Source organism: Scyliorhinus canicula, chromosome 29 (assembly GCF_902713615.1).
Source record: "Scyliorhinus canicula chromosome 29, sScyCan1.1, whole genome shotgun sequence".
In the NCBI taxonomy this organism is placed as follows: domain Eukaryota; kingdom Metazoa; phylum Chordata; class Chondrichthyes; order Carcharhiniformes; family Scyliorhinidae; genus Scyliorhinus; species Scyliorhinus canicula.
This window is the reverse complement of record NC_052174.1, coordinates 15,302,262-15,329,286: the sequence shown is the minus strand read 5'-3', so window position 1 is coordinate 15,329,286 and position 27,025 is coordinate 15,302,262. Positions and strand designations below refer to the sequence as shown.

General features: G+C 53.7%; 1 protein-coding gene across 1 annotated transcript in view; it reads left to right on the top strand.

Annotated features, from left to right (window-relative positions):
• dnah2 (dynein, axonemal, heavy chain 2) overlaps nucleotides 1-27,025 on the top strand; it is a 239,036-nt gene that overhangs the window by 83,236 nt on the left and 128,775 nt on the right. The window contains 10 exon segments of the mRNA XM_038786796.1: nucleotides 1,645-1,755; nucleotides 3,729-3,917; nucleotides 7,148-7,251; nucleotides 11,445-11,634; nucleotides 16,328-16,508; nucleotides 17,634-17,761; nucleotides 19,194-19,346; nucleotides 19,842-19,967; nucleotides 20,346-20,564; nucleotides 24,510-24,627. Of these exon segments, the coding sequence (XP_038642724.1) occupies nucleotides 1,645-1,755; nucleotides 3,729-3,917; nucleotides 7,148-7,251; nucleotides 11,445-11,634; nucleotides 16,328-16,508; nucleotides 17,634-17,761; nucleotides 19,194-19,346; nucleotides 19,842-19,967; nucleotides 20,346-20,564; nucleotides 24,510-24,627 (1,519 nt within the window).

Below are 27,025 nucleotides of genomic sequence, written 5' to 3'. Positions count from 1 at the left end.
GCTCCCTCAACACTGTTCCCATCAAATACTCCCAGCACAGGTACAGCACGGGGTTAGATACAGAGTAAAGCTCCTTCGACACTGTCCCCATCAAACACTCCCAGGACAGGTACAACACGGGGTTAGCTACAGAGTAAAGCTCCCTCTACACTGTCCTCATCAAACACTCCCAGGACAGGGTCAGCACGGGGTTAGATACAGAGTAAAGCTCCCTCTACACTGTCCCCATCAAACACTCCCAGGACAGGTACAGCACAGGGTTAGATACAGAGCAAAGCTCCCTCTACACTGCCCCATCAAACACTCCCAGGACAGGGACAGCACGGGGTTAGATACAGAGTAAAGCTCCCTCTACACTGTCCCCATCAAACACTCCCAGGACAGGTACAGCACAGGGTTAGATACAGAGTAAAGCTCCCTCTACACTGTCCCCATCAAATACTCCCAGGACAGGTACAGCATGGGGTTAGATACAGAGTAAAGCTCCCTCTACACTGTCCCCATCAAACACTCCCAGGACAGGTACAGCACGGGGTTAGATACAGAGTAAAGCTCCCTCTACACTGTCCCCATCAAACACTCCCAGGACAGGTACAGCACGGGGTTAGATACAGAGTAAAGCTCCCTCTACACTGTCCCCATCAAACACTCCCAGGACAGGTACAGCACGTGGTTAGATACAGAGTAAAGCTCCCTCTACACTGTCCCCATCAAACACTCCTAGGACAGGTACAGCACGGGGTTAGATACAGAGTAAAGCTCCCTCCACACTGTCCCCATCAAACACTCCCAGGACAGGTACAGCACGGGGTTAGATACAGAGTAAAGCTCCCTCTACACTGTCCCCATCAAACACTCCCAGGACAGGTACAGCACGGGGTTAGATACAGAGTAAAGCTCCCTCTACACTGTCCCCATCAAACACTCCCAGGACAGGTACAGCACGGGGTTAGATACAGAATAAAGCTCCCTCTACACTGTCCCCATCAAACACTCCTAGGACAGGTACAGCACGGGGTTAGATACAGAGTAAAGCTCCCTCTACACTGTCCCCATCAAACACTCCCTGGACAGGTATAGCTCGGGGTTAGATACAGAGTAAAGCTCCCTCTACACTGTCCCCATCAAACACTCCCAGGACAGGTACAGCACGGGCTTAGATACAGAGTAAAGCTCATTCTACACTGTCCCCATCAAACACTCCCAGGACAGGTACAGCACGGGGTTAGATACAGAGTAAAGCTCCCTCTACACTGTTCCCATCACAGGGACGGGTACAGCACCGGTCTCGATATAAAGTGAAGCTTTCTGTACAGCTTCCACCACGTGCAAGCTTGTTTTGTTCCTGGGAGAGAGACTGTCTAATTCATTCTGTTAGTTCTGAATCTTTCCAGCTGACAGCCTTGATGGGGCGGAAGTTGGATGCTGGTGACAAAGCTATTTGGCTCACCTCATTCACCAGAACCTGCCTGATGGAGCCACCACCTACCTGCTCTTAAATAACCACGTCTTTCTTTCGTTTTACGTCCCTACTTCTCCTAATCCAAGAGTTCCTCACTGTGTCTGGGTAATTCCTAAATCTGTTTTCCACGACTATTCCCCACCCTTTCGGTACCCAGCATCCAGCCTTCTATTTATTTTCAGATGCTCATCACCTCCAGCCAGATTCAGTGGACCACCGACGTCACCAAGGCCCTAGTAACGGCCAGAGAGCAGGGTGATAAAAAACCTGTCCGGGTTGTGAAAAAGAAGCAGGTGAGTCGAGCTTCTTTGTGCCTTCACCACAGTGACCGGAATTATTGGAGCGCACACAGTTTTAATTTGCGAGGTGGCGGGAAGCCCTGTCCTTAAACGCCAGCGGGGTTTTAAGTAATAATAAACATGTTTATTGTCACAAGTAGGCTTACATTAACACTGCAATATAGTACTGTGAAAATCCCCTAGTCGCCACATTCCGGCGCATGTTCGGGTACACAGAGGGAGAATTCAGAATGTCCAATTCACCTAACAGCACGTCTTTCGGGACTTGTGGGAGGAAACCGGAGCACCCGGAGGAAACCCACGCAGACACGGGGGAGAACGTGCAGACTCCACACAGACAGTGACCCAAACCGGGAATCGAACCTGGGACCCTGGAGCTGTGAAGCAACAGTGCTAACCACTGTGCTACTGTGCTGCCCATTCCACTGGCCTTCATTTTTAAACTAGTTATTTGCGGTTAGCACAGTGGGCTAAACAGCTGGCTTGTAATGCGGAACAAGGGCAGCAGCGCGGGTTCAATTCCCGTACCGGCCTCCCCGAACAGGTGCCGGAATGTGGCGACTAGGGGCTTTTCACAGTAACTTCATTGAAGCCTACTCGTGACAATAATGGATTATTATTATTATTATTATGAGCATGGGGGAATTGTCCTTCTTCAAACAGGGTCGGCGAAGAGGCAAGGTGGTCGGCGCGTTTCAAATTCTGAAGGTTTTTGGTAGCTGAGGTAACGAGGAGCTGATGCTGAGGGGTCAGTAACCAGGCGCACAGACTTGAGGGGCTTGACAAAAGAGGCAGAGGTGACTTGAGGAAAAATACCTCTTTAATCAGCGAGCAGTAAGGATGTGTAATGGACTGCCTGGTTAGTACAGTGGGAACAGATTCAATCACAGCTTTCCCAAGGGGATTGGATAAATAACAAACCGATTGTCTGGATATAGTAAAAGGGCATAGAGAAAGAGATACGGGAGAGTGGGACTAACTCTTCCAAAGGGCTGGCTGCAGACCTGATGGGCCGAATGGCCCCCTTTCGCTTTCTATATGATCTAGAGAGAGTCATAGAGTTTTACAGCAAAGAAAGAGGCCCTTCTGCCCATCATGTCATCGCCGGCCATCAAGCACCCATTTATTCTCATCCCATTTCCCAGCGTGCTCTGGCACTTGTTTGCTGTGGAGTTTCAATCGCTCATCTAAATGCTTCTTAAATGTGTGAGGTTTCCTGCCTCTCCCACCCTTTCAGGCAGTGAGTTCCAGATTCCCAGCACTGACTGGGTGAAAATATTTATCCTCAAATCCCCTCTAAACCTCCTACTCCCTTACCTTAAATCTGTGCCTCCTGGTTATTGACCCCTCCACTGAGGGAAAGGTTCTTTTCCGTCCATCCTATCCATGTCCCTCATCATTTTGTACTTCATTTTATCCATGAGCAACTTGAATGAGTGCAGCTCCAACAACTCAAGAAGCTCGACACCATCCAGGACAAAGCAGCCCCGCTTGATTGCTCCCCCTTCCACAAACATTCACTCCCTCCCCCACCGACGCACAGTGGCAGCCGTGTGTCCCGTCTACAAGATGCACTGCAGCAACTCACCAAGGCTCCTTAGGCAGCACCTTCCAAACCCACGGCCTCTACCATCTAGAAGGACAAGAGCAGCAGATACCTGGGAACCCCACCACCTGGAGGTTCCCGTCCGAGTCACTCACCGCCCCGACTGGGAAATATATCGGCCGTTCCTTCACTGTCACTGGGGCAAAATCCTGGAATGTACTGCCCGATAGCCCAGTGGGTGTGCCTACCATTGATCCCTTCACACTCCCAGGTCCAGCTTGACCCTCATTCATCATCTTGATTCCCTCCATTGCTTTAGAAAATATTACAGAGAAAGAGAAAATAGGCCTGTTGGCACTAAGATTCAGTAGGTTGTCGATGCATTCAGTGGAACCTAAACACGGTGCCCATGCCTCTGCAGGTCAGCATGCTGCGCAAGTATTCTGAAGCCATCCGTGGAAACCTCACAAAGATCATGCGCCTGAAGGTCGTGGCGTTGGTAACGGTGGAAGTCCATGCAAGAGACGTGATCGACAAGCTGTACAAGCAGGGGTGCACGGACGTGACTGCGTTTGATTGGCTCAGTCAGCTACGCCTCTATTGGGACAAGGTATCTGGACTTCTTCGCTTACATCGAAAGCAAAGCCACTTCCACCTCCCACATCAATGTTATTAAAAATGTATCCTTCCCTCTACTCTGCCGATGGCTCCCCTTTATTCATCCACTCCCTGGATGTGGTTGACTAACAGTTAATCCCCCATCCCTAATCGAATCAGAAGACCATAAGACATAGGAGCAGAATTAGGCCACTCGGCCCATCGAGTCTGCTCCGCCATTCAATCATGGCTGATATTTTTCTCATCCCTATTCTCCTGCCTTCTCCCCATAACCCCTGATCCTCTTATTAATCAGGAACCTATCTATCTCTGTCTTAAAGACACTCAGTGATTTGGCCTCCACAGCCTTCTCCGGCAAAGAGTTCCACAGATTCATCACCCTCTGGCTGAAGAGATTCCTCCTCATCTCTGTTTTAAAGGATCGTCCCTTTAGTCTCAGATGGTGTCCTCTGGTTCTTGTTTTTCCTACAAGTGGAAACATCCTCTCCACGTCCACTCTATCCAGGCCTCGCAGTATCCTGTAAGTTTCAATAAGATCCTCCCTCATCCTTCTAAACTCCCAACGAGTACAGACCCAGGGTCCTCAAACGTTCCTCATACGACAAGCTCTTCATTCCAGGGATCATTCTTGTGAACCTCCTCTTGATCATAGAAAAGTTACAGCACAAAAGGCTGCCATTTGGCCCATCTTGTACATGAGAGCCCTTGGACATCCAGGTCCTCTTTCTAATCCCACCTTCCTGCACCTGATCTATAGCCCTTTAGCTTAGAGCATTCAAGGTGCAGATCCAGGTACTTTTTTTTTAACAAAACAATTTTATTGAGGTATTTTAGGCATATAGAAAAAGTGACATTGTACAGTACAAAAAAAAAGAAGTCAAGACACAAATTACAAAGTAAACATAGTGTAAATCATGGCTCTGTTCATGCATGGACCTGCCTCAATATCCCCCTACTCTACTCTACCCTTGAGGCCCCCCACCACCCTTCGTGTGAACCCTCGTAGCGAACCTCTCAAGGCGAACTTGACTTTCTCTAGGCCAAGAAAGCTCGCCATGTCCGATAGCCATACCTCAGCCGTCGGGGGCTTTGAGTCCCTCCATGCTAACAGTATTCGTCCGGGGGCAGTGGGAAAACCCCTCCCGGGGCAGTGGGAAAACCCCTCCGGGGGGCAGTGGGGAAAACCCCTCCAGGGGCAGTGGGAAAACCCCTCCGGGGGCAGTGGGAAAACCCCCCCAGGGACAGTGGGAAAACCCCTCTGGGGGCAGTGGGAAAACCCCTCTGGGGGCAGTGGGAAAACCCCTCTGGGGGCAGTGGGGAAAACCCCTCCGGGGGCAGTGGGGGACAGAAAAGAGATGTTGCTTAGTGAATGGGCCACTGACCTGCTGCACCTGTAAATTTCTGCGACAGCCTGGAGGGGAATGCACGTGCTGTGTAATTGGGGAATGGACGTGCTGTGTAATTGGGGAATGGACGTGCTGTGTAATTGGGGAACGGACGTGCTGTGTAATTGGGGAATGGACGTGCTGTGTAATTGGGGAACGCATGTGCTGTGTAATTGGGGAATGGACGTGCTGTGTAATTGGGGAATGGACGTGCTGTGTAATTGGGGAATGGACGTGCTGTGTAATTGGGGAACGGACGTGCTGTGTAATTGGGGAATGGACGTGCTGTGTAATTGGGGAACGCATGTGCTGTGTAATTGGGGAATGGACGTGCTGTGTAATTGGGGAATGGACGTGCTGTGTAATTGGGGAATGGACGTGCTGTGTAATTGGGGAAGGGACGTGCTGTGTAATTGGGGAACGCACGTGCTGTGTAATTGGGGAATGGACGTGCTGTGTAATTGGGGAATGGACGTGCTGTGTAATTGGGGAAGGGACGTGCTGTGTAATTGGCGAAGGGACGTACTGTGTAATTGGGGAATGGACGTGCTGTGTAATTGGCGAAGGGACGTGCTGTGTAATTGGGGAATGGACGTGCTGTGTAATTGGTGAAGGGACGTGCTGTGTAATTGGGGAATGGACGTGCTGCGTAATTGGGGCATGGACGTGCTGCGTAATTGGGGAACGCACGTGCTGTGTAATTGGGGAACGCACGTGCTGTCTAATTAGGGAACGCACATGCTGTCTAATTGGGTAATGGAGGTGCTGTGTAATTGGGGAATGGACATGCTGTGTAATTGGGGAAGGACGTGCTGCATAATTGGGGAATGGACGTGCTGCATAATTGGGGAACGCACGTGCTGTGTAATTGGGGAACGCACGTGCTGTGTAATTGGGGAACGCACGTGCTGTGTAATTGGGGAACGCACGTGCTGTCTAATTGGGGAACGCACGTGCTGTGTAATTGGGGAACGCACGTGCTGTGTAATTGGGGAACGCACGTGCTGTCTAATTGGGGAATGGAGGTGCTGTGTAATTGGGGAGTGAACGTGCTGTGTAATTGGGGAATGGACGTGCTGCGTAATTGGGGAACGCACGTGCTGCGTAATTGGGGAACGCACGTGCTGTGTAATTGGGGAACGCACGTGCTGTCTAATTGGGGAACGCACATGCTGTCTAATTGGGGAATGGAGGTGCTGTGTAATTGGGGAATGGACATGCTGTGTAATTGGGGAAGGACGTGCTGCATAATTGGGGAATGGACGTGCTGCGTAATTGGGGAACGCACTTGCTGTGTAATTGGGGAACGCACGTGCTGTCTAATTGGGGAATGGAGGTGCTGTGCAATTGGGGAGTGAACGTGCTGTGTAATTGGGGAATGGACGTGCTGTGTAATTGGGGAACGGACGTGCTGTGTAATTGGGGAATGGACGTGCTGTGTAATTGGGGAACGGACGTGCTGTGTAATTGGGGAATGGACGTGCTGCATAATTGGGGAATGGACGTGCTGCGTAATTGGGGAACACACGTGCTGTGTAATTGGGGAACGCACGTGCTGTGTAATTGGGGAACGCACGTGCTGTCTAATTGGGGAATGGAGGTGCTGTGTAATTGGGGAGTGAACGTGCTGTGTAATTGGGGAATGGACGTGCTGTGTAATTGGGGAAAGGACGTGCTGTGTAATTGGGGAATGGACGTGCTGTGTAATTGGGGAACGGACGTGCTGTGTAATTGGGGAATGGACGTGCTGTGTAATTGGGGAACGGACGTGCTGTGTAATTGGGGAATGGACGTGCTCTGTAATTCCTGAGGGTCGACCTCATTTTTCCCCCTGCAGGATTACGATGACTGCATTATCCGGCAAACTAACACCCACTTCCAGTATGGCTACGAATATCTGGGGAACTCGGGGAGATTGGTGATCACTCCACTCACAGACAGGTAGGTGCCTGCACTCCCCTCGAGGCAATCACTCCACTCACAGACAGGTAGGTGCCTGCACTCCCCTCGAGGCAATCACTCCACTCCCCTCGAGGCAATCACTCCACTCCCCTCGAGGCAATCACTCCACTCACAGACAGGTTGGTGCCTGCACTCCCCTCGAGGCAATCACTCCACTCCCCTCGAGGCAATCACTCCACTCCCCTCGAGGCAATCACTCCACTCACAGACAGGTAGGTGCCTGCACTCCCCTCGAGTCAATCACTCCACTCACAGACAGGTAGGTGCCTGCACTCCCCTCGAGGCAATCACTCCACTCCCCTCGAGGCAATCACTCCGCTCCCCTCGAGGCAATCACTCCACTCCCCTCGAGGCAATCACTCCACTCACAGACTGATAGGTGCCAGCACTCCCCTCGAGGCAATCACTCCACTCACAGACTGATAGGTGCCAGCACGCACCTCGAGGCAATCACTCCACTCCCCTCAAGGCAATCACTCCGCTCCCCTCGAGGCAATCACTCCACTCCCTTCGAGGCAATCACTCCACTCCCCTCGAGGCAATCACTCCGCTCACAGGCTGGTAGGTGCCTGCACTCCCCTCGAGGCAATCACTCCACTCCCCTCGAGGCAATCACTCCGCTCACAGGCTGGTAGGTGCCTGCACTCCCCTCGAGGCAATCACTCCACTCCCCTCGAGGCAATCACTCCGCTCACAGGCTGGTAGGTGCCTGCACTCGCCTGTCACTGAGGGTGGGATACAGAAGTGTTGAAGGAGGCAACAAGAGGGGCGTGGGTTTGGGGCTGTGTGGTTTATCACCGGCTATTCCTTACCTGACAAAACATTCGGAGCACTCTCTCCTGCTGCCAGTGGGAAAGCTGGTGTGTAAATAAAACAGTGGCACCATCAACGGATGGAGGAGAATGTAGCTGATTGCTAATTCAAAACTCGTGACAAATGATTTGCTCATGCTCTTTGACACTGAAGTCTGCCTCCGGTGTTATCGACAGTGCTCAAGTCAAACTATTGCAGAACTAAACCTTCTGTGGCAAAACAAATTAGTGATCAAGAGTAGACTAATTAACAGGTTATTGTGTTAAAACTTGTACAGTCTCTGTCACGGTGAGAGACATTCGCACTATGTAATAATGTGCCTCATTATTGTCCTGTCAAATACTCCCGTTGCATTGGGTGCCACACTGTGGACAGGCAGCCGATTTCAAATCAACTGCCTGATGACAGAGGATTTCTCTGCGTCAATTTCATGGCACAAACTCCCCAGACCCCCCCCCCAAAGTGCTCCCAACACAGTCTGGACACCTGAATACTTTATCTTGCATGGGCAGCACGGTAGCACGAGTGGTTAGCACTGTTGCTTCACAGCTTCAGGGTCCCGGGTACGATTTTCCCGGCTTGGGTCACTGTCTGTGCGGAGTGTGCACGTTCTCCCCATGCCTGCGTGGGTTTCTTCCAGGTGCCCCGGTTTCCTCCCACAGTCTAAAGATGTGCCAGGTTAGGTGGATTGGTCGTGCCAAATTGCCCTTAATGTCCAAAAAATGTAGGAGGGATTATTTTGTTACGGGGATAGGGTAGAAGTGAGGCCTTACGTGGGTCGGTGCAGACTCAATGGGCCGAATGGCCTCCTTCTGCACTGTATATTCTACGTTCTATGAAGCGTGGTGTCCTCTGGGGTCAGACTCTCCAATCACCAGAACCAAGGGAATCCCTCCCTACCCCAGTCAGAGCGTGTCCCTTCCTACCCCAATCTGAGCGAGTCCCTCCCTTCCCCAGTCAGAGTGAGTCCCTCCCTACCCCAGTCAGAGCGAATCCGTCCCCACCCCAGTCAGAGCGAGTCCCTCCCTACCCCAGTCAGAGCGAGTCCCTCCCTACCCCAGTCAGAGCGAGTCCCTCCCTACCCCAGTCAGAGCGAGTCCCTCCCTACCCCAGTCAGAGCGAGTCCCTCCCTACCCCAGTCAGAGCGAGTCCCTTCCTACCCCAGTCAGAGCGAGTCCCTCCCTACCCCAGTCAGAGCGAGTCCCTCCCTACCCCAGTCTGAGCGAGTCCCTCCCTACTCCAGTCAGAGCGAGTCCGGTCCTACCCCATTCGGAGCGAGTCCCTCCCTACCCCAGTCAGAGCGAGTCCCTCCCTACCCCAGTCAGAGCGAATCCCTCCCTACCCCAGTCAGAGCGAGTCCCCCCCGACCCCAGTCAGAGCGAGTCCCTCCCGACCCCAGTCAGAGCGAGTCCCTCCCTACCCCAGTCAGAGCGAGTCCCTCCCTACCCCAGTCAGAGCGAGTCCCTCCCTACCCCAGTCAGAGCGAGTCCCTCCCTACCCCAGTCAGAGCGAGTCCCACCCTACCCCAGTCAGAGCGAGTCCCTCCCTACCCCAGTCAGAGCGAATCCCTCCCGACCCCAGTCAGAGCGAGTCCCTCCCTACCCCAGTCAGAGCGGGTCCCTCTCTACCCCAATCAGAGCGAGTCCCTCCCTACCCCAGTCAGAGCGAGTCCCTCCCTACCCCAGTCAGAGCGAGTCCCTCCCTACCCCAGTCAGAGCGAGTCCCTCCCTACCCCAGTCAGAGCGAGTCCCTCCCTACCCCAGTCAGAGCGAGTCCCTCCCGACCCCAGTCAGAGCGAGTCCCTCCCGACCCCAGTCAGAGCGAGTCCCTCCCTACTCCAGTCAGAGCGAGTCCGGTCCTACCCCATTCAGAGCTAGTCCCTCCCTACCCCAGTCAGAGCGAGTCCCTCCCTACCCCAGTCAGAGCGAGTCCCTCCCTACCCCAGTCAGAGCGAGTCCCTCCCTACCCCAGTCAGAGCGAGTCCCTCTCTACCCCAGTCAGAGCGAGTCCCTCCCTACCCCAGTCAGAGCGAGTCCCTCTCTACCCCAGTCAGAGCGAGTCCCTCCCGACCCCAGTCAGAGCGAGTCCCTCCCGACCCCAGTCAGAGCGAATCCCTCCCTACCCCAGTCAGAGCGAGTCCCTCCCTACCCCAGTCAGAACGAGTCCCTCCCTACCCCAGTCAGAGCGAGTCCCTCCCTACCCCAGTCAGAGCGAGTCCCTCCCTACCCCAGTCAGAGCGAGTCCCTCCCTACCCCAGTCAGAGCGAGTGCCCCCCTACCCCACTCAGAGCGAGTCCCTCCCTACCCCAGTCAGAGCGAATCCCTCCCTACCCCAGTCAGAGCGAGTCCCTCCCGACCCCAGTCAGAGCGAGTCCCTCCCGACCCCAGTCAGAGCGAGTCCCTCCCGACCCCAGTCAGAGCGAGTCCCTCCCTACCCCAGTCAGAGCGAGTCCCTCCCTACTCCCGTCAGAGCGAGTCCCGTCCTACCCCAGTCAGAGCGAGTCCCTCCCTACCCCAGTCTGAGCGAGTCCCTCCCTACCCCAGTCAGAGCGAGTCCCTCCCTACCCCAGTCAGAGCGAGTCCCTCCCTACCCCAGTCAGAGCGAGTCCCTCCCTACCCCAATCAGAGCGAGTCCCTCCCTACCCCAGTCAGAGCGAGTCCCTCCCTACCCCAGTCAGAGCGAGTCCCTCCCTACCCCAGTCTGAGCGAGTCCCTCCCTACCCCAGTCTGAGCGAGTCCCTCCCTACCCCAGTCAAGGTCCCTCCCTACCCCAGTCAGAGCGAGTCCCTCCCTACCCCAGTCAGAGCGAGTCCCTCCCTACCCCAGTCAGAGCGAGTCCCTCCCTACCCCAATCAGAGCGAGTCCCTCCCTACCCCAGTCAGAGCGAGTCCCTCCCGACCCCAGTCAGAGCGAGTCCCTCCCGACCCAGTCAGAGCGAGTCCCTCCCGACCCCAGTCAGAGCGAGTCCCTCCCTACCCCAGTCAGAGCGAGTCCCTCCCTACCCCAGTCAGAGCGAGTCCCTCCCTACCCCAGTCAGCGCGGGTCCCTCCCTACCCCAGTGAGAACGAGTGCCCCCCTACCCCAGTCAGAGCGAGTCCCTCCCTACCCCAGTCAGAGCGAGTCCCTCCCTACCCCAGTCAGAGCGAGTCCCTCCCTACTCCAGTCAGAGCGAGTCCCTCCCTACCCCAGCCAGAGCGAGTCCGTCCCTACCCCAGTCAGAGCGAATCCCTCCCACCACAGTCTTGGTAGCGGTGCAGAATTTTGGCCCTCCTCTGCCCAGTGAATTCTGTTCTGGGGCAATGCAGTTGAGCACAGAATCCCCACCGTCCCATCTCAAACTCCCCGGTGTCTTCCTTCCAGGTGTTACATGACGTTGACGACCGCTCTCCATCTGCACCGAGGAGGATCGCCCAAAGGTCCGGCAGGAACCGGGAAAACAGAGTCTGTGAAGGATCTGGGAAAGGCCCTGGGCATGTATGTGATTGTGGTGAACTGCTCAGAAGGCTTAGACTACAAATCGATGGGCCGAATGTACTCTGGTTTGGCACAGGTGAAAAGCAAGCTTCAAAAATAAATATAAACATTGCCGATATATGTCACAAAAATACAGTACTGAGGGAGTGCCGCACTGTCAGAGGGTCAGTACTGAGGGAGTGCCGCACTGTCAGAGGGTCAGTACTGAGGGAGTGCCGCACTGTCAGAGGATCAGTACTGAGGGAGTGCTGCACTGTCAGAGGGTCAGTACTGAGGGAGTGCCGCACAGTCAGAGGGTCAGTACTGAGGGAGTGCCGCACTGTCAGAGGGTCAGTACTGAGGGAGCGCCGCACTGTCAGAGGATCAGTACTGAGGGAGTGCTGCACTGTCAGAGGGTCAGTACTGAGGGAGTGCTGCACTGTCAGAGGGTCAGTACTGAGGGAGTGCCGCACTGTCAACAGGTCAGTACTGAGGGAGTGCCGCACTGTCAGAGGGTCAGTACTGAGGGAGTGCTGCACTGTCAGAAGGTCAGTACTGAGGGAGTGCCGCACTGTCATAGGGTCAGTACTGAGGGATCACCGCACTGTCAGAGGGTCAGTACTGAGGGAGTGCGGCACTGTCAGAGGGTCAGTACTGAGGGATCACCGCACTGTCAGAGGGTCAGTACTGAGGGAGTGCTGCACTATCAGAGGGTCAGTACTGAGGGAGTGCTGCACTGTCAGAGGGTCAGTACTGAGGGAGTGCCGCACTGTCAACAGGTCAGTACTGAGGGAGTGCCGCACTGTCAGAGGGTCAGTACTGAGGGAGTGCCGCACTGTCAGAGGGTCAGTACTGAGGGATCACCGCACTGTCAGAGGGTCAGTACTGAGGGAGTGCCGCACTGTCAGAGGGTCAGTACTGAGGGAGTGCCGCACTGTCAGAGGGTCAGTACTGAGGGAGTGCCGCACTGTCAGAGGGTCAGTACTGAGGGAGTGCTGCACTGTCAGAGGGTCAGTACTGAGGGAGTGCTGCACTGTCAGAGGGTCAGTACTGAGGGAGTGCCGCACTGTCAGAGGGTCAGTACTGAGGGAGTGCCGCACTGTCAACAGGTCAGTACTGAGGGAGTGCTGCACTGTCAGAGGGTCAGTACTGAGGGAGTGCTGCACTGTCAGAGGGTCAGTACTGAGGGAATGCCGCACTGTCAGAGGGTCAGTACTGAGGGAGTGCTGCACTGTCAGAGGGTCAGTACTGAGGGAGTGCCGCACTGTCAGAGGGTCAGTACTGAGGGAGTGCCGCACTGTCAGAGGGTCAGTACTGAGGGAGTGCCGCACTGTCAGAGGGTTAGTGTTGAGGGAGTGCCGCACTGTCAGAGGGTTAGTGTTGAGGGTGTGCCGCACTGTCAGAGTGTCAGTACTGAGAGAGTGCTGCACTGTCAGAGGGTCAGTACTGAGGGAGCGCTGCATTGTCAGAGGGTCAGTACTGAGGGATCCCCGCACTGTCAGAGGGTCAGTACTGAGGGAGTGCCGCACTGTCAGAGGGTCAGTACTGAGGGATCACCGCACTGTCAGAGGGTCAGTACTGAGGGAGTGCCGCACTGTCAGAGGGTCAGTACTGAGGGAGTGCCGCACTGTCAGAGGGTCAGTACTGAGGGAGTGCCGCACTGTCAGAGGGTCAGTACTGAGGGAGTGCTGCACTGTCAGAGGGTCAGTACTGAGGGAGTGCTGCACTGTCAGAGGGTCAGTACTGAGGGAGTGCCGCACTGTCAGAGGGTCAGTACTGAGGGAGTGCCGCACTGTCAGAGGGTCAGTACTGAGGGAGTGCTGCACTGTCAGAGGGTCAGTACTGAGGGAGTGCCGCACTGTCAGAGGGTCAGTACTGAGGGAGTGCCGCACTGTCAGAGGGTCAGTACTGAGGGAGTGCTGCACTGTCAGAGGGTCAGTACTGAGGGAGTGCTGCACTGTCAGAGGGTCAGTACTGAGGGAGTGCCGCACTGTCAACAGGTCAGTACTGAGGGAGTGCTGCACTGTCAGAGGGTCAGTACTGAGGGAGTGCTGCACTGTCAGAGGGTCAGTACTGAGGGAATGCCGCATTGTCAGAGGGTCAGTACTGAGGGAGTGCCGCACTGTCAGAGGGTCAGTACTGAGGGAGTGCCGCACTGTCAGAGGGTCAGTACTGAGGGAGTGCTGCACTGTCAGAGGGTCAGTACTGAGGGAGTGCCGCACTGTCAGAGGGTTAGTGTTGAGGGAGTGCCGCACTGTCAGAGGGTCAGTACTGAGGGAGTGCCGCACTGTCAACAGGTCAGTACTGAGGGAGCGCTGCATTGTCAGAGGGTCAGTACTGAGGGATCCCCGCACTGTCAGAGGGTCAGTACTGAGGGAGTGCCGCACTGTCAGAGGGTCAGTACTGAGGGATTGCCGCACTGTCAGAGGGTCAGTACTGAGGGAGTGCCGCACTGTCAGAGGGTCAGTACTGAGGGAGTGCCGCACTGTCAGAGGGTCAGTACTGAGGGAGTGCCGCACTGTCAGAGGGTCAGTACTGAGGGAGCCGCACTGTCAGAGGGTCAGTACTGAGGGAGTGCCGCACTGTCAGAGGGTCAGTACTGAGGGAGCCGCACTGTCAGAGGGTCAGTACTGAGGGAGTGCCGCACTGTCAGAGTTGCCATCACGATCTAAAATTGCTGCAATTTCTGAAAGTTTCTGAAAGCTATAACGGGAATACACTCCAAATGTATTACATTGTCTGTAAAGCACTTTGGGATGTCCTGAGATGTTGAAATATGGATCTTAAATCTTTTACACCAGAGAAAATGTGAATGCAGAGATTGTAATTTGAATTCCTGATTTCTCTCTATTTTATCACGTTCGAATGTTCTTGGTGTGTTTCATCGAATTAGTGTCCCGTGTTTCTGATACATGTCCTATGTGTGTTCCTGATACATGTCCTGTACGTGTTTCTGATACATGTCCTGTACGTGTTTCTGATACATGTCTTGTGCGTGTTTCTGATACATGTCCTGTGCCTGTTTCTGATACATGTCCTATGCGTGTTTCTGATACATGTCCTGTACGTGTTTCTGATACATGTCTTGTGCGTGTTTCTGATACATGTCCTGTGTATGTTTCTGATACGTGTTCTGTGTATGTTTCTGATACGTATCCTGTGTATGTTTCTGATACGTGTCCTGTGTATGTTTCTGATACATGTCATGTGCGTGTTTCTGATACATGTCCTATGCGTGTTTCTGATACATGTCCTGTGCGTGTTTCTGATACATGTTCTGTGTGCGTGTTTCTGATACGTGTCCGGTGTGTATTTCTGATACGTGTCCGATGTGTGTATCTGATACATGTTCTGTGTGTGTTTCTGACACATGTTCTGTGTGTTCCTGATACGTATCATGTGCATGTTTCTGATATGTGTCCTGTGCGTGTTTCTGATTCGTGTCCTGTGCGTGTTCCTGATACATGTTCCGTGCGTGTTTCTGATACGTGTCCTGTGCATGTTCCTGATACATGTTCCGTGCGTGTTTCTGATACGTGTCCTGTGCATGTTTCTTATACATGTTCTGTGTGTGTGTTTCTGATACGTGTCCGATATGTGTTTCTGATGTGTGTCCGGTGTATGTTTCTGGTACATGTCCTGTGCGTGTTTCTGATACATGTTCTGTGTGCGCGTTTCTGATACGTGTTCTGTGTGCGGGTTCTGATACGTGTCCAGTGTATGTTTCTGATACGTGTCCGATGTGTGTTTCTGATACGTGTTCTGTCCGTGTTTCTGATACATGTTCTGTGTGCGTGATTCTGATACGTGTCTGATGTGTGTTTCTGATACGTGTCCGATGTGTGTTTCTGACACATGTCCTGTGCGTGTTTCTGATACTACATGTTCTGTGTGTTCCTGATACGTATCATGTGCATGTTTCATATATGTGTCCTGTGCATGTTTCTGATACGTGTCCTGTACGTGTTTCTGATACATGTTCTGTGCGTGTTTCTGATACGTGTCCTGTGCATGTTTCTGATACATGTCCTGTGTGTGTGTTTCTGATACGTGTCCGATATGTGTTTCTGATGCGTGTCCGGTGCGTGTTTCTGATGCGTATCCTGTGTGTGTTTCTGATACATGTTCTGTGCGTGTTTCTGATACATGTTCTGTGTGTGTTTCTGATACATGTGCTGTGCGTGTTTCTGATACATGTTCTGTGTGTTCCTGATATGTATCCTGTGCATGTTTCTGTTATGTGTCCTGTGCGTGTTTCTGATACGTGTCCTGTGCATGTTTCTGATATTTGTTCTGTGCGTGTTTCTGATACGTGGCCTGTGCGTGTTTCTGATACGTGTCCTGGGCGTGTTTCTGATACGTGTCCTGGGCGTGTTTCTGATGCGTGCCCTGTGCGTGTTTCTGATGCGTGTCCTGTGCGTGTTTTTGATGCGTGTCCGGTGTGTGTTTCTGATGCGTGTCCAGTGCGTGTTTCTGATGCGTGTCCTGTGCGTGTTTCTGATGCATGTTCTGTGCATATTTCTGCTGCTTGTCCGGTGTTGTTTCTGATGCGTGTCCGGTGCGTGTTTCTGATGCGTGTCCTGTGCGTGTTTCTGATGCGTGTCCTGTGCGTGTTTCTGATGCGTGTCCTGTGCGTGTTTCTGATGCGTGTCCTGTGCGTGTTTCTGATGCGTGTCCTGTGCGTGTTTCTGATGCGTGTCCAGTGCGTGTTTCTGATGCGTGTCCAGTGCGTGTTTCTGATGCGTGTCCTGTGCGTGTTTCTGATGCATGTTCTGTGCGTGTTTCTGCAGACTGGAGCTTGGGGTTGCTTTGATGAATTTAACCGCATCAATATTGAGGTGTTGTCCGTGGTGGCCCAGCAGATCCTCTCCATCCTCTCCGCCCTTTCTGCCAACCTGACCCGCTTCGTGTTTGAGGGCCGTGAGATTAATCTGGTTTGGTCGTGCGGTATCTTTATCACCATGAATCCAGGTAAGTCTCGAGCGGTGGGAAACGCTAGGAGGGACAAAGGTCTGCTTTTCACAGTGGCACCACCTGCACACACGTTGAATAGAACCTTGTGGAGAGCTCTCCCAGTGGCTGAGGCACAGTGCTAGTCTAGCTGATCCTCGCCAAGGTGGATGGTGCTGGAACCAGCCCCAAAACCAACCAGAGAAATTAATCCAGGGGCCTTGCTGCTGACCGAATGCCTCACGTGCATATTGGCAGGTGTGAATGGTCAGGGAGATCTGAACTGGGCCTCATTGTGCCCCTCTGCAATTGCCTAGTGACACTCACCAGCTGAAGTCATCACATGGCGGAAGGTCACTTTGGGAAATGTCCAGAAAGGTGGACCCAGGGAAAGTCAGCACCTTCAGGAGGCGAGGGTGGATAGTGGAGAAATACCAATATTGCCAATCTGAACGGTCAGAAGTATGAAGGAGGGGGTGGGTTGCACAGATGAGGCATTTATATTCCCTCGAGTACAGAAGATTGAGGGGTGATCAAATTGTGTGTTTGGGATGATTAAAATATTTGGTGAGAGCTGAGAGAGAGAACTGGTCTCCTCTTGTGGGCAGGGTTGGTGCGGTGGGGGGAGGGTGGGCACAGTAAGAAGTCTTATAACACCAGGTTTGTGTGGAATCACTAGCTTTTGGAGCATAGCTCCTCCATCAGTTGACTCACCTGAGGAAGGAGGTGTGCTCCGAAAGCGAGTGATTCCAAAAAAACCTCTTGGACTTTAACCTGGTTCATTTACACTCACTGGAAGTGAGACACATTCATACGCAGGGACCCATTCATGCAAATAAGAGGGATATGCTCAAGCCTTGAGCCTTTTTTGTGAATTAGCTGCTGGTGTTATCGGTTGAGGGTATGAGGGGGAGTGTTTGAGTCCAAAGCAAGGGGATAGGAACGGAATTTGAGCCAGGTTGTTTTGAGGGTGACATGAGAGTACTTCTTCACACTACGGTGAGTCAAAATCTGTGACTCATCTCCCCCCCAAAAGCTACTGAGGCTGCGCGGGGTGGGGGGCGGAATCAATTGAACATTTCAAAACCAACATTGATAGATTGGGTTTGGAAGGCACGACGATAATGTCACTGTTGTTAATTACAGGATATGCCGGGCGGACGGAGCTCCCAGACAACCTCAAGTCCATGTTCAGGCCCATCTCCATGGTGGTGCCTGACTCAACGCTCATCGCGGAGATAATCCTGTTTGCGGAGGGATTCAACAACTGCAAGGTGCACCCCCCTGGCATTCACCATCGGACGCCCTCCCATTGAGCCGTGTCGTCATTTTGAGCGTTTTGCCGGTTTCCTCTATTTCCGGGGCTCCCTCCCACCCCGTGCCGGCTCCCAGGTGCAAGCCGCGCAAGACAGCCTGCCCTCCGGGGCCTGGTTTCTGCGAAGGGCATGGGGAAGTTTCCTGACCAACCCCTGACCAGAGGCACAGCAGCTCAGCGTAAAAGCAAAATGCTGCGGGTCTGAAATAAAAGTAGGAAATGTTGGCAAGCTTCAGCGTGCCTGGCAGCACCTGTGGAGAGTTTAGGGTGGGATATGACTCTTCTTCCGAATTTTGGAACCCTGTCCTCGCTCCGTGTAAAAGGACCTTCGCTCACTGTCCTGACATCCTAGGGTGTCTTTTTCCCGCATTGTGGACTCTTCACCACAGTAAACAAACAAGCTAAAAGCTCCTCCAAGCTCCCGGATAATTAAAAAAAAGGCGCAAGGCTTGGACATGTTCCTTTTGCTTGCAGAGTGCGGAACCCTGTATATGAATGTGCGTCACTTCGACTGAGTGTAAATGAGCCTAACTACGAGGTCGACCGATTATCCCAAGTTGGTTGTTCGTGTGGCTATTAACGTAGCAAAGGGTGTGGCTGTTGGATGTGACTCCGCACTTGCTGAACAATCCTGAGTGTGCTGCTGATTCCAGTAACAACCAGTTTGAGATCATCAGTCGAGCTTGTAACTTGGTTCATTTGCATGATGTGGAGGTGCCGGCGTTGGACTGGGGTGGACACAGTAAGAAGTCTTACAACACCAGGTTAAAGTCCAACAGGTTTATGTGGAATCACTAGCTTTCAGAGCGCAGCTCCTCCATCAGTTGACTCACCTGAGGAAGGAGGTGCGCTCCGTAAGCGAGTGATTCCAAAAAAACCTCTTGGACTTTAACCTGGTTCATTTACACTCACTGGAAGTGAGACACATTCATACGCAGGGACCCATTCATACAAACAAGAGGGAAATGCTCAAGCCTTGAGCCTTTTTTGTGAATTAGCTGGGACCTTGGGACCCCCGTTGCTTTCCCCATGGCGATTCCTTGGCCAATCAGAGTCAGCACCCTTTTCCCCGTGGTGTAAATTGTTGCGATTGCTTGAAATTTGGCATTCTTGTGTTTGTCCTGATGGGTGCCAGACAATAAGCTTCGACAGCATCTGCCTCTTTTCAGCAGCACTCAGGTTTCATCTCATCATTTGAACCACTGACAGGATGTATGCGAACCTTTCGCTCCCTTTGCTGTGATGTGTTGTGTGCAATCAGATAAACTGATTAAGACGCAACTGCATCGGAAGTAACACTGTCGGAGCCTGATCTGATTGGGGTCAGTGTGTTGTTTTCTAGTCTGATTGGCCGTCGGTGCGCTGACTCTGCCCTCCCATCTCCCCCGCAGGCCCTAGCGAAGAAAGTCTACACCCTCTACTCGTTGGCCGTGCAGCAGCTGTCCAAGCAAGATCACTACGACTTCGGCTTGAGAGCTCTCACCTCGCTGCTTCGTTATGCTGGCAAGAAGCGGCGGGACAAGCCTCAGCTCTCTGACGAGGAGGTAAGAACAGAGCAGGTAGTCTCGGAGCTGGGAGGGGGGGGGGGCGCGGTGGGGCTCCGCGGTGAATCTTCGCACAGACGGGGAGGTAAGAGCAGAGCTCCCAGTCTCTGAGCTGGGGCTCTGCAGTAAATCTGCGCACTGACGGGGAGTGGGGAGAATGCGCGACTTTCTCCCACGCAGAGTGATCAAGGAGAACGACATTGAGACATTTAAGGGGGAAGCTGGATAAATACATGAGGGGGAGAGGAATGGACGGATCTGCTGATCGCGTGAGATGGAGAGAAGTGTGGCAGGAGGCTGGTGTGGAGCGGAAACACCAGCACGGAGCCTCTGGGCCGAATGGCCTATTCCGGTGGTGCAAAGTATATTAAAAATCCTTCATGTCGTTCACGAACCATTTAAATACTGTGAGGAATTCATCAGATACTGATGTAGGAAGACCATTTTAAGTTTGTTTGCCAAATCTTGTGATCGAGTGTGTCTGTTGTTATCCAGGTCCTCCTGTTGTCCATGAAAGATATGAACACAGCCAAGTTAACCTCCATCGACCTTCCGCTGTTTACTGCCATTGTCCAGGACCTGTTCCCTGGGGTGGAAACGCCAGTGTTGGATTATGGGAAGGTAGGCACATCATGAGTACGGGTGACCATTCTCCTGTTACTATCTCAAGTGTCGATTGAGTGTTGTAGATGGGAAAGGGCCTTGCCATCAGCATTGCGATGGAGCGGAGGTACACACGCGCGGTGAAGCCATATTGGTAAAGGCCTGAAGTGCCCCCACCCTGAAATGGGTGACGTCCATTTTGCATGTGTAACCATGGGCCTGGCTCTCTGGTTGAGGATTGGTTTGACCTCCAGCATTAGGGTCAGGCACTGCACACATGCTCCCACGCCTCTCCCTGGATTGCGGTTCCGGGAGGGAATTGTCCTCAGGCATATTGGGTGAGCTGGATCCCGGTACGATTGGCCTGTTCTGTTTGCTCTTCCCTTGTGCCCGCAGCTGAAGGAAGCCATCGAGACGGAGCTGGTTGAAACGGGCTACATCGTGACGGAGTTCACCATGACGAAAGTGATCCAACTGCACGAGACCAAGAGCTCCCGCCACTCTGTCATGATTGTGGGGAAAACAGGCAGCGGCAAGACCGTGGCGTGGCGGACGTTACAGGGGGCCCTGTCGGCCCTCCATAAGAGCGGTGACACCAATTACAATCTGGTCAAGGTCAGTGAACGGGCCGCGGAGCCAAGAAAACCTCCTTGTTTACTCCAGCAGCGCTTTTCCTTCTCCTAGCTCGGTATTTCTTCGGGACACGGAGGAGCGGGAAAGGAAAGGGAGAAGATGGGGAGAGTGGGGCGAGGTTGTAGGAGAGGGTTTGGGGGGAGAGAGGGGAGGATGGGACAGGAGGGGGCAGGGCAGTAGAGGGGGAAAGGAAGGAATGAGGAACGTGGAGGAGAAGAAAGGGGTAGGGTGGGGAGGGGGAGTGGAAGAGAGAAAAGGCAGGAAAGGGAGGATGGGGAGAGAGAGGAGGGCGGGGAGGGAGGGGAGATCGGGGAGGGAGGAGAGGGGAAGGGGAGATTGGGGAGGGAGAGGAGGGAGGAGAGAACGGGGAGGGAGGAGAGGGGAAGGGGAGATTGGGGAGGGAGAGGAGGGAGGGGAGAACAGGGGAGGGAGGGGAGAACGGGGAGGGAGAGGAGGGGAGAAAGGGAGGGAGAGGAGGGAGTGGAGAAAGGGGAGGGAGGGGAGAACGGGGAGGGAGAGGAGAATGGGGAGGGAGAGGAGGGAGGAGAGAACGGGGAGGGAGGAGAGGGGAAGGGGAGATTGGGGAGGGAGAGGAGGGAGGAGAGAACGGGGAGGGAGGAGAGGGGAAGGGGAGATTGGGGAGGGAGAGGAGGGAGGAGAGAACGGGGAGGGAGGAGAGTGGAAGGGGAGATTGGGGAGGGAGAGGAGGGAGGAGAGAACAGGGAGGGAGGGGAGAGGAGGGAAGGGAGAACGGGGAGGGAGAGGAGGGAGAGGAGAAAGGGGAGGGAGGGGAGAACGGGGCGGGAGGAGAAGGGGAAGGGGAGAATGGGGAGGGAGGAGAGGGGAAGGGGAGAATGGGGAGGGAGGAGAGGGGAAGGGGAGAATGGGGAGGGAGGAGAGGGGAAGGGGAGAATGGGGAGGGAGGAGAGGGGAAGGGGAGAATGGGGAGGGAGGGGAGAACGGGGAGGGGGGAGAGGGGAAAGGAGAATGCGGAGGGAGGAGAGGGGAAGGGGAGAATGGGGAAGGAGGGGAGAACGGGGAGGGAGGAGAGGGGAAGGGGAGAATGGGGAGGAAGGAGAGGGCGGGGAGAGAGGAGAGGGGAAGGGGAGAATGGGGAGGGGGGAGAGGGGAAGGGGAGAATGGGGAGGGAGGGGAGAACGAGGAGGGAGGAGAGGGGCAGGGGAGAATGGGGAGGGGGGAGAGGGGAAGGGGGAGAATGGGGAGGGAGGGAAGGGGAGAACGAGGAGGGAAGGAGAGGGGCAGGGGAGAATGGGGAGGGGGGAGAGGGGAAGGGGAGAATGGGGAGGGAGGGAAGGGGAGAATGGGAGGGAGAGGAGGGAGGGGATAACGGGGAGAGGGGAAGGGGAGAATAGGGAAGGGGAGAATGGGGAGGGAGGAGAGGGGAAGGGGAGAATGGGGAGGGGGAGAGGGGAAGGGGAGAATGGGGAGGGAGGGGATAATGGGGAGAGGGGGAGGGGGAGAGGGGAAGGGAGAATGGGGGAGGAGGAGAGGGGAAGGGGAGAAAGGGGAGGGAGGGGAGAACGGGGAGGGGGGAGAGGGGAAGGGGAGAATGGGGAGGGAGGAGAGGGGAAGGGGAGAATGGGGAGGGAGGGGATAACGGGGAGGGAGGAGAGGGGAAGGGGAGAATGGGGAGGGAGGAGAGGGGAAGGGGAGAATGGGAGGGAGGGGATAACGGGGAGGGAGGAGAGGGGAAGGGGAGAATGGGGAGGGAGGAGAGGGGAAGGGGAGAATGGGGAGGGAGGGAGAGAGAACGGGGAGGGAGGAGAGGGGAAGGGGAGAATGGGAGGGAGGAGAGGGGAAGGGGAGAATGGGGAGGAAGGAGAGGGGCAGGAGTGAGAATGGGGAAGGGGAGAATGGGGAAGGGGAGAATGGGGAGGGAGAGGAGGGAGGGAGGAGAGGGGAAGGGCGGGTGGGACGGGGCTCAGGGCTGAAATATGGTGGTCAGTTTTTGGAGATTTGCAGGAGGTCAGATTAAGAGGAGCGCAGAGATATTGGAGGATTACGGGGCGGAGGTAACCACAGAGATAGGCTGGCATTTGGTAGCAAGGATGGGAACTTATTAAAACTGAGACATTAAAGGGTGCAGGAGAATGGGATTCGGGATTAGACTGGATGGTTTATGTGGAAAGAAACTACAGCACAGACTCGATAGGTCAAACATCCTATTGTATAACATTCTACAATTCTGAAATGTATCTGGGGAAAGGTTCATTGCTTTTCAATGAGAGTTGCTCTTTTTCTTTGTGGGCCTGGGTTCTCCGATCCAGAGAGTAAAGCTCCCTCCAGCGGAGAATAGGGACTGTGTCCCGCCAATGCTAGGCTTGGAACCTCGGCGAGGTGGAATGCTCACACTCAGGGCGGTGAGCGTTCCAGTTTCCCAGCGCTTACAGGGTGTTGGGCCGCCATTTTGAATGGGCGCCCCGATCCCAGCATCCGGAGACAGCACCCCCACCTTCTTCCCACCCCTCCTCCTCCCGCAAGACAAATGTTGCCCCCCCCCCCGACCCCACTGACAAATGGGAGCACTTCCAACCCATCATCAAGGAGGAGCATCCTCCCTCCTCTCTGCACCCCCCCCACTCCAGCCCCGCAATGGAATAACGGGTCAACACCCCTTCCCCCAACAACCACGCATGAGGGTGACCAGACATCCCCACCCGAGGCCGTCCTCCTCAGGCACCCCCCCTTTAGGCCCTCACTGCAGGCCCTGTCCCCTGGCCTTTCCAATGATGCACTGTCCCCGGCATCATGGCAGTAGCACCTTGGTGAGGTCCCGGGGGGGTGGGGGGGGGGGGGGGGGGGGGGGGCTAACCCTCTTAATTAAAATGGGGCAATTTAGCCAATCCTCCTACCCTGCACATCTTTGGGTTGTGGGGGTGAAACCCACGCAGACACGGGGAGAATGTGCAAACTCCACAGGGACAGTGACCCAGAGCCGGGATCGAACCCGGGGTTCTCAGGTCAAAGGGGTTAACCCATTGCTCATGTGCCCTTTTGCATCAAGCTGCAGAGGGAGGGTCTCCCAAGGGTCCTGAGGGCTGGGTGAGCTCAGGTTGTTGGTGAGGGGTTGCCCCCACCCCCGGGATGTGTGGACCGGTGCCTGGACTGCCTCTTTCAACCCTGGGCAACCTAAGATCGCCCTTGGGATAGTGATCGCAGCCTGCCCTCTGTTCAGGATCATCATCCTTGTCTGACCCATTCAAACTCTGAATTGGCCTGCTCACTCTGAACAGTTCTGCCTGACAGCTGATGAGCATATCAGACAGTTCAAAGACAGGTTCAAAGGCAGGGAGACATTTCCGTTCCTCACGTTCGTTCCCTTAGGCCTCTGCTTTTATAACTGTTGTTTTTTTGAAGTGTCAGAGGCTTTCTAGAAAGCCCAGGGCAATTGAAAAATCCTTAAAATCCCCCGAGACCCTTTCAAATGCCAAGCATTCATTCAATTTCACAGTGCAGTGCCTTAAAATAGCCGTTGATTGGCAGCGTAATGGTTTCTACACAGCTGCCAGATGGTTTGTTTATTTATCTTTCCCTTCATGCTTGAATGCATCCGAAGTACCCTACATGGGTCCTAACAGGTAATGTGATAAACATTCTTGTGATGACAGCTGCTGGCTACTTCAGCATTGGCTAAATGCTTTCACTTCCTCTTTCCTTAACCCAGAAAGCACTTAGCACCTAATCAATTAGATTCGGCTCTTTGCCAACGCGGGGCGGAAAGTCCGCTATGGCTGGTGGGGCAGGACCAGAGATTGCCGCCTGGCGCTGAGGTGGGATTCTCCCCTCACCGGGATTCTTGATCCTGGAGGTGGGGAATGAAGTACACCGGCCTCGATCTCAGGTCATTTCTGCTGCAATAACGTCTCTTGTTGTTTTTCTTTCCGTTTTGTTCCCGTGGCTGAGCAGGACTACCCTCTGAACCCGAAGGCAGTGTCGCTGGGGGAACTTTATGGCGAGTATGACTTGTCGACAAATGAATGGACAGACGGTGTCCTCTCCAGTCTCATGAGGAACGCCTGTGCAGGTACATTGAAGTGGTTTAAAATAAGCACAGCCTGAACTATGCCTCCGTTTTAGCATCTTCCACTGCAGAGGTGGGCACAGGAGTTTCTAATTATCAAGGGATACAGTGCGGAAGGAGTCCATTTAGCTGCCATACCTGTGTTCGCGCATTCCCACTCCCTCTGCTTTTTTTCCCCGTACCAGCTTGGCTCACTCGGGAGGCTGCTCGCCTCCGAATCACATATTCTGGCTTCAAGCCCCACTCCAGGGCTTGGGCACAAAAACAAAGGCGCCGCACTGGAGATTCACTAGGTTGATTCCGGAGTTGAGAGGATTGGCTTCTGAGGAGAGACTGAGTAGACTGGCACTATACTCATTGGAATTTAGAAGAATGAGGGGGGGATCTGATAGAAACATCTAAAATTATGAAGGGAATGGATGAGATAGAAGCCGGGAGATTGTTTCCACTGGTGGGTGAAACTAGAACTAGGGGAAATAGCCTCAAAATAAGTCATAATAATAATAATCTTTATTGTCACAAGTTGACTTAAATTAACACTGCAATGAAGTTACTGTGAAAAGCCCCTAGTTGCCACATTCCGGCGCCTGTTCGGGTACACGGAGGGAGAATTCAGAATGTCCAATTCACCCTAACCTGCACGTCTTTCGGGACTTGTGGGAGGAAACAGGAGCACCCGGAGGAAACCCACGCAGACACGGGGAGAACATGCAGACTCCTCACAGACAGTGATCCAAACCGGGAATCGAACCCGGGACCCTGGCGCTGTGAAGCTGCAGTGCTAACCCCTGTGCTACCGTGCCGTCCTATATTTAGGACTGAGTTGAGGAGGAACTTCTTCTTGAATCTGTGGAGTTCCCTGCCCGGTGAAATGAAATGAAAATGGCTTATTGTCACAAGTAGGCTTCAAATGAAGTTACTGTGAAAAGCCCCTAGTCGAGGCTACCTCGTGTTGAATGTTTTTAAGGCAAAGGTAGATAGATCTTTGAATAGTAAAGGAATTAAGGGTTACGGTGAGCGGGCGGGTAAGTGGAGCTCAGCCCACAAAAAGATCAGCCATGATCTTATTGAATCGCGGGGCAGGCTCGAGGGGCCAGATGGCCGACTCCTGCTCTGAGCTCTTATGATAGCCTTCATTTTCCTGGAGTGGGATTCAAAGCCAGAGCATTTGTGATTGAGAATCGAGTGGGCTGCCGAGCGGGGTGGGCAGATAGGCGGCGGATGAAGTTCGATGCGGAGAGGTGCGATGTGACGGTCGGAAAAGTGTGGCGAGACGATATAAAACCAGGGGTACGGTTCTGAAAGGGGCGCAGGAGAGTGGGACATGGGTGTAGATGATTTGAAGGTGGCAGGACAGGTGGAGAGGGCAGTGAATAAAGCAGAGAGTGCCCTGGGCTTTGTTAAGAGGGACACAGAGAACAAGAGCAACCAGGTTATGCTGAACTTCTACAAGAAACTAGTTACCTCAGATTGGGTGCTGGGTACCCCACATTACAACATTGATGGCACTTCAAGGGTCCGTCATTGGGGAGGGGCTCAAACACTGAGACAACCTGTGGTAGCGAGGAGCGCCACACCAATGTTTCACAACAAATATTTCCTCTTCACTATTTGTCCAGTTCCCTTTATTGTTTATTCCTGAGCTCAGCTCAACTCCCATCCTTCTCAACTGAAGGTTCAGTTCCACGTTTTGGGCACTTAAGCAGCAGGATTGTAAATCACAGCCGCCCCAGAGAGCGTGGAGTCAGGAATAAAGTGAACGAAGATGCTAGCAATGCCCGCTTTGGATGCCCCGGAGGGGATACGACATCTAATTTACAGGAAGTGTAGATCACCGAGATTCATGGTGTTTGTCAAGCCTCAGCTGTTGCTGCAGGGCCCATACGTCTTGCCGTGTTTGAATACAGGGCATTGCTACGAGCTGGACAACTTCTAAATAGCAGTCGCTCATTGCTGTGTTGTTGGCAAAAGAATTGCAAACATTTCTCATCCGTAATGAAAGTTCTGCAGATTATTCGCCTCGCAATAGAGAACAAAATTGAGATGCTTTCAGGCCTAGGAATGGAAATAACGAACATGTCAGCAACAAATGCGATTAAAGACGCCTATTAAAGGGATTGGCCTGGGAACTGAATTGCCTGTAGACCTTTATTCAACAATAGAGGAAGCTGTGATGGATACGGTGATGTCAGGCCAGAATGCTGCCAATTTGAAAAAGGAATTCTGAGTTTGTATCGCCATCATTTTTAATTTACACTTGTGATGTGAGTGCTGCTGCCACTCTCTCCCTATTTATCACCCTGAGAAGGACGGCAGGCAGCCCTCACCAGCGAGCTGACCCCGCCAGAAGCGCCTTTCAGAAAGGGGTGCAGGCGCGGCAAGCGGGAAGCCCTTAGCTCAG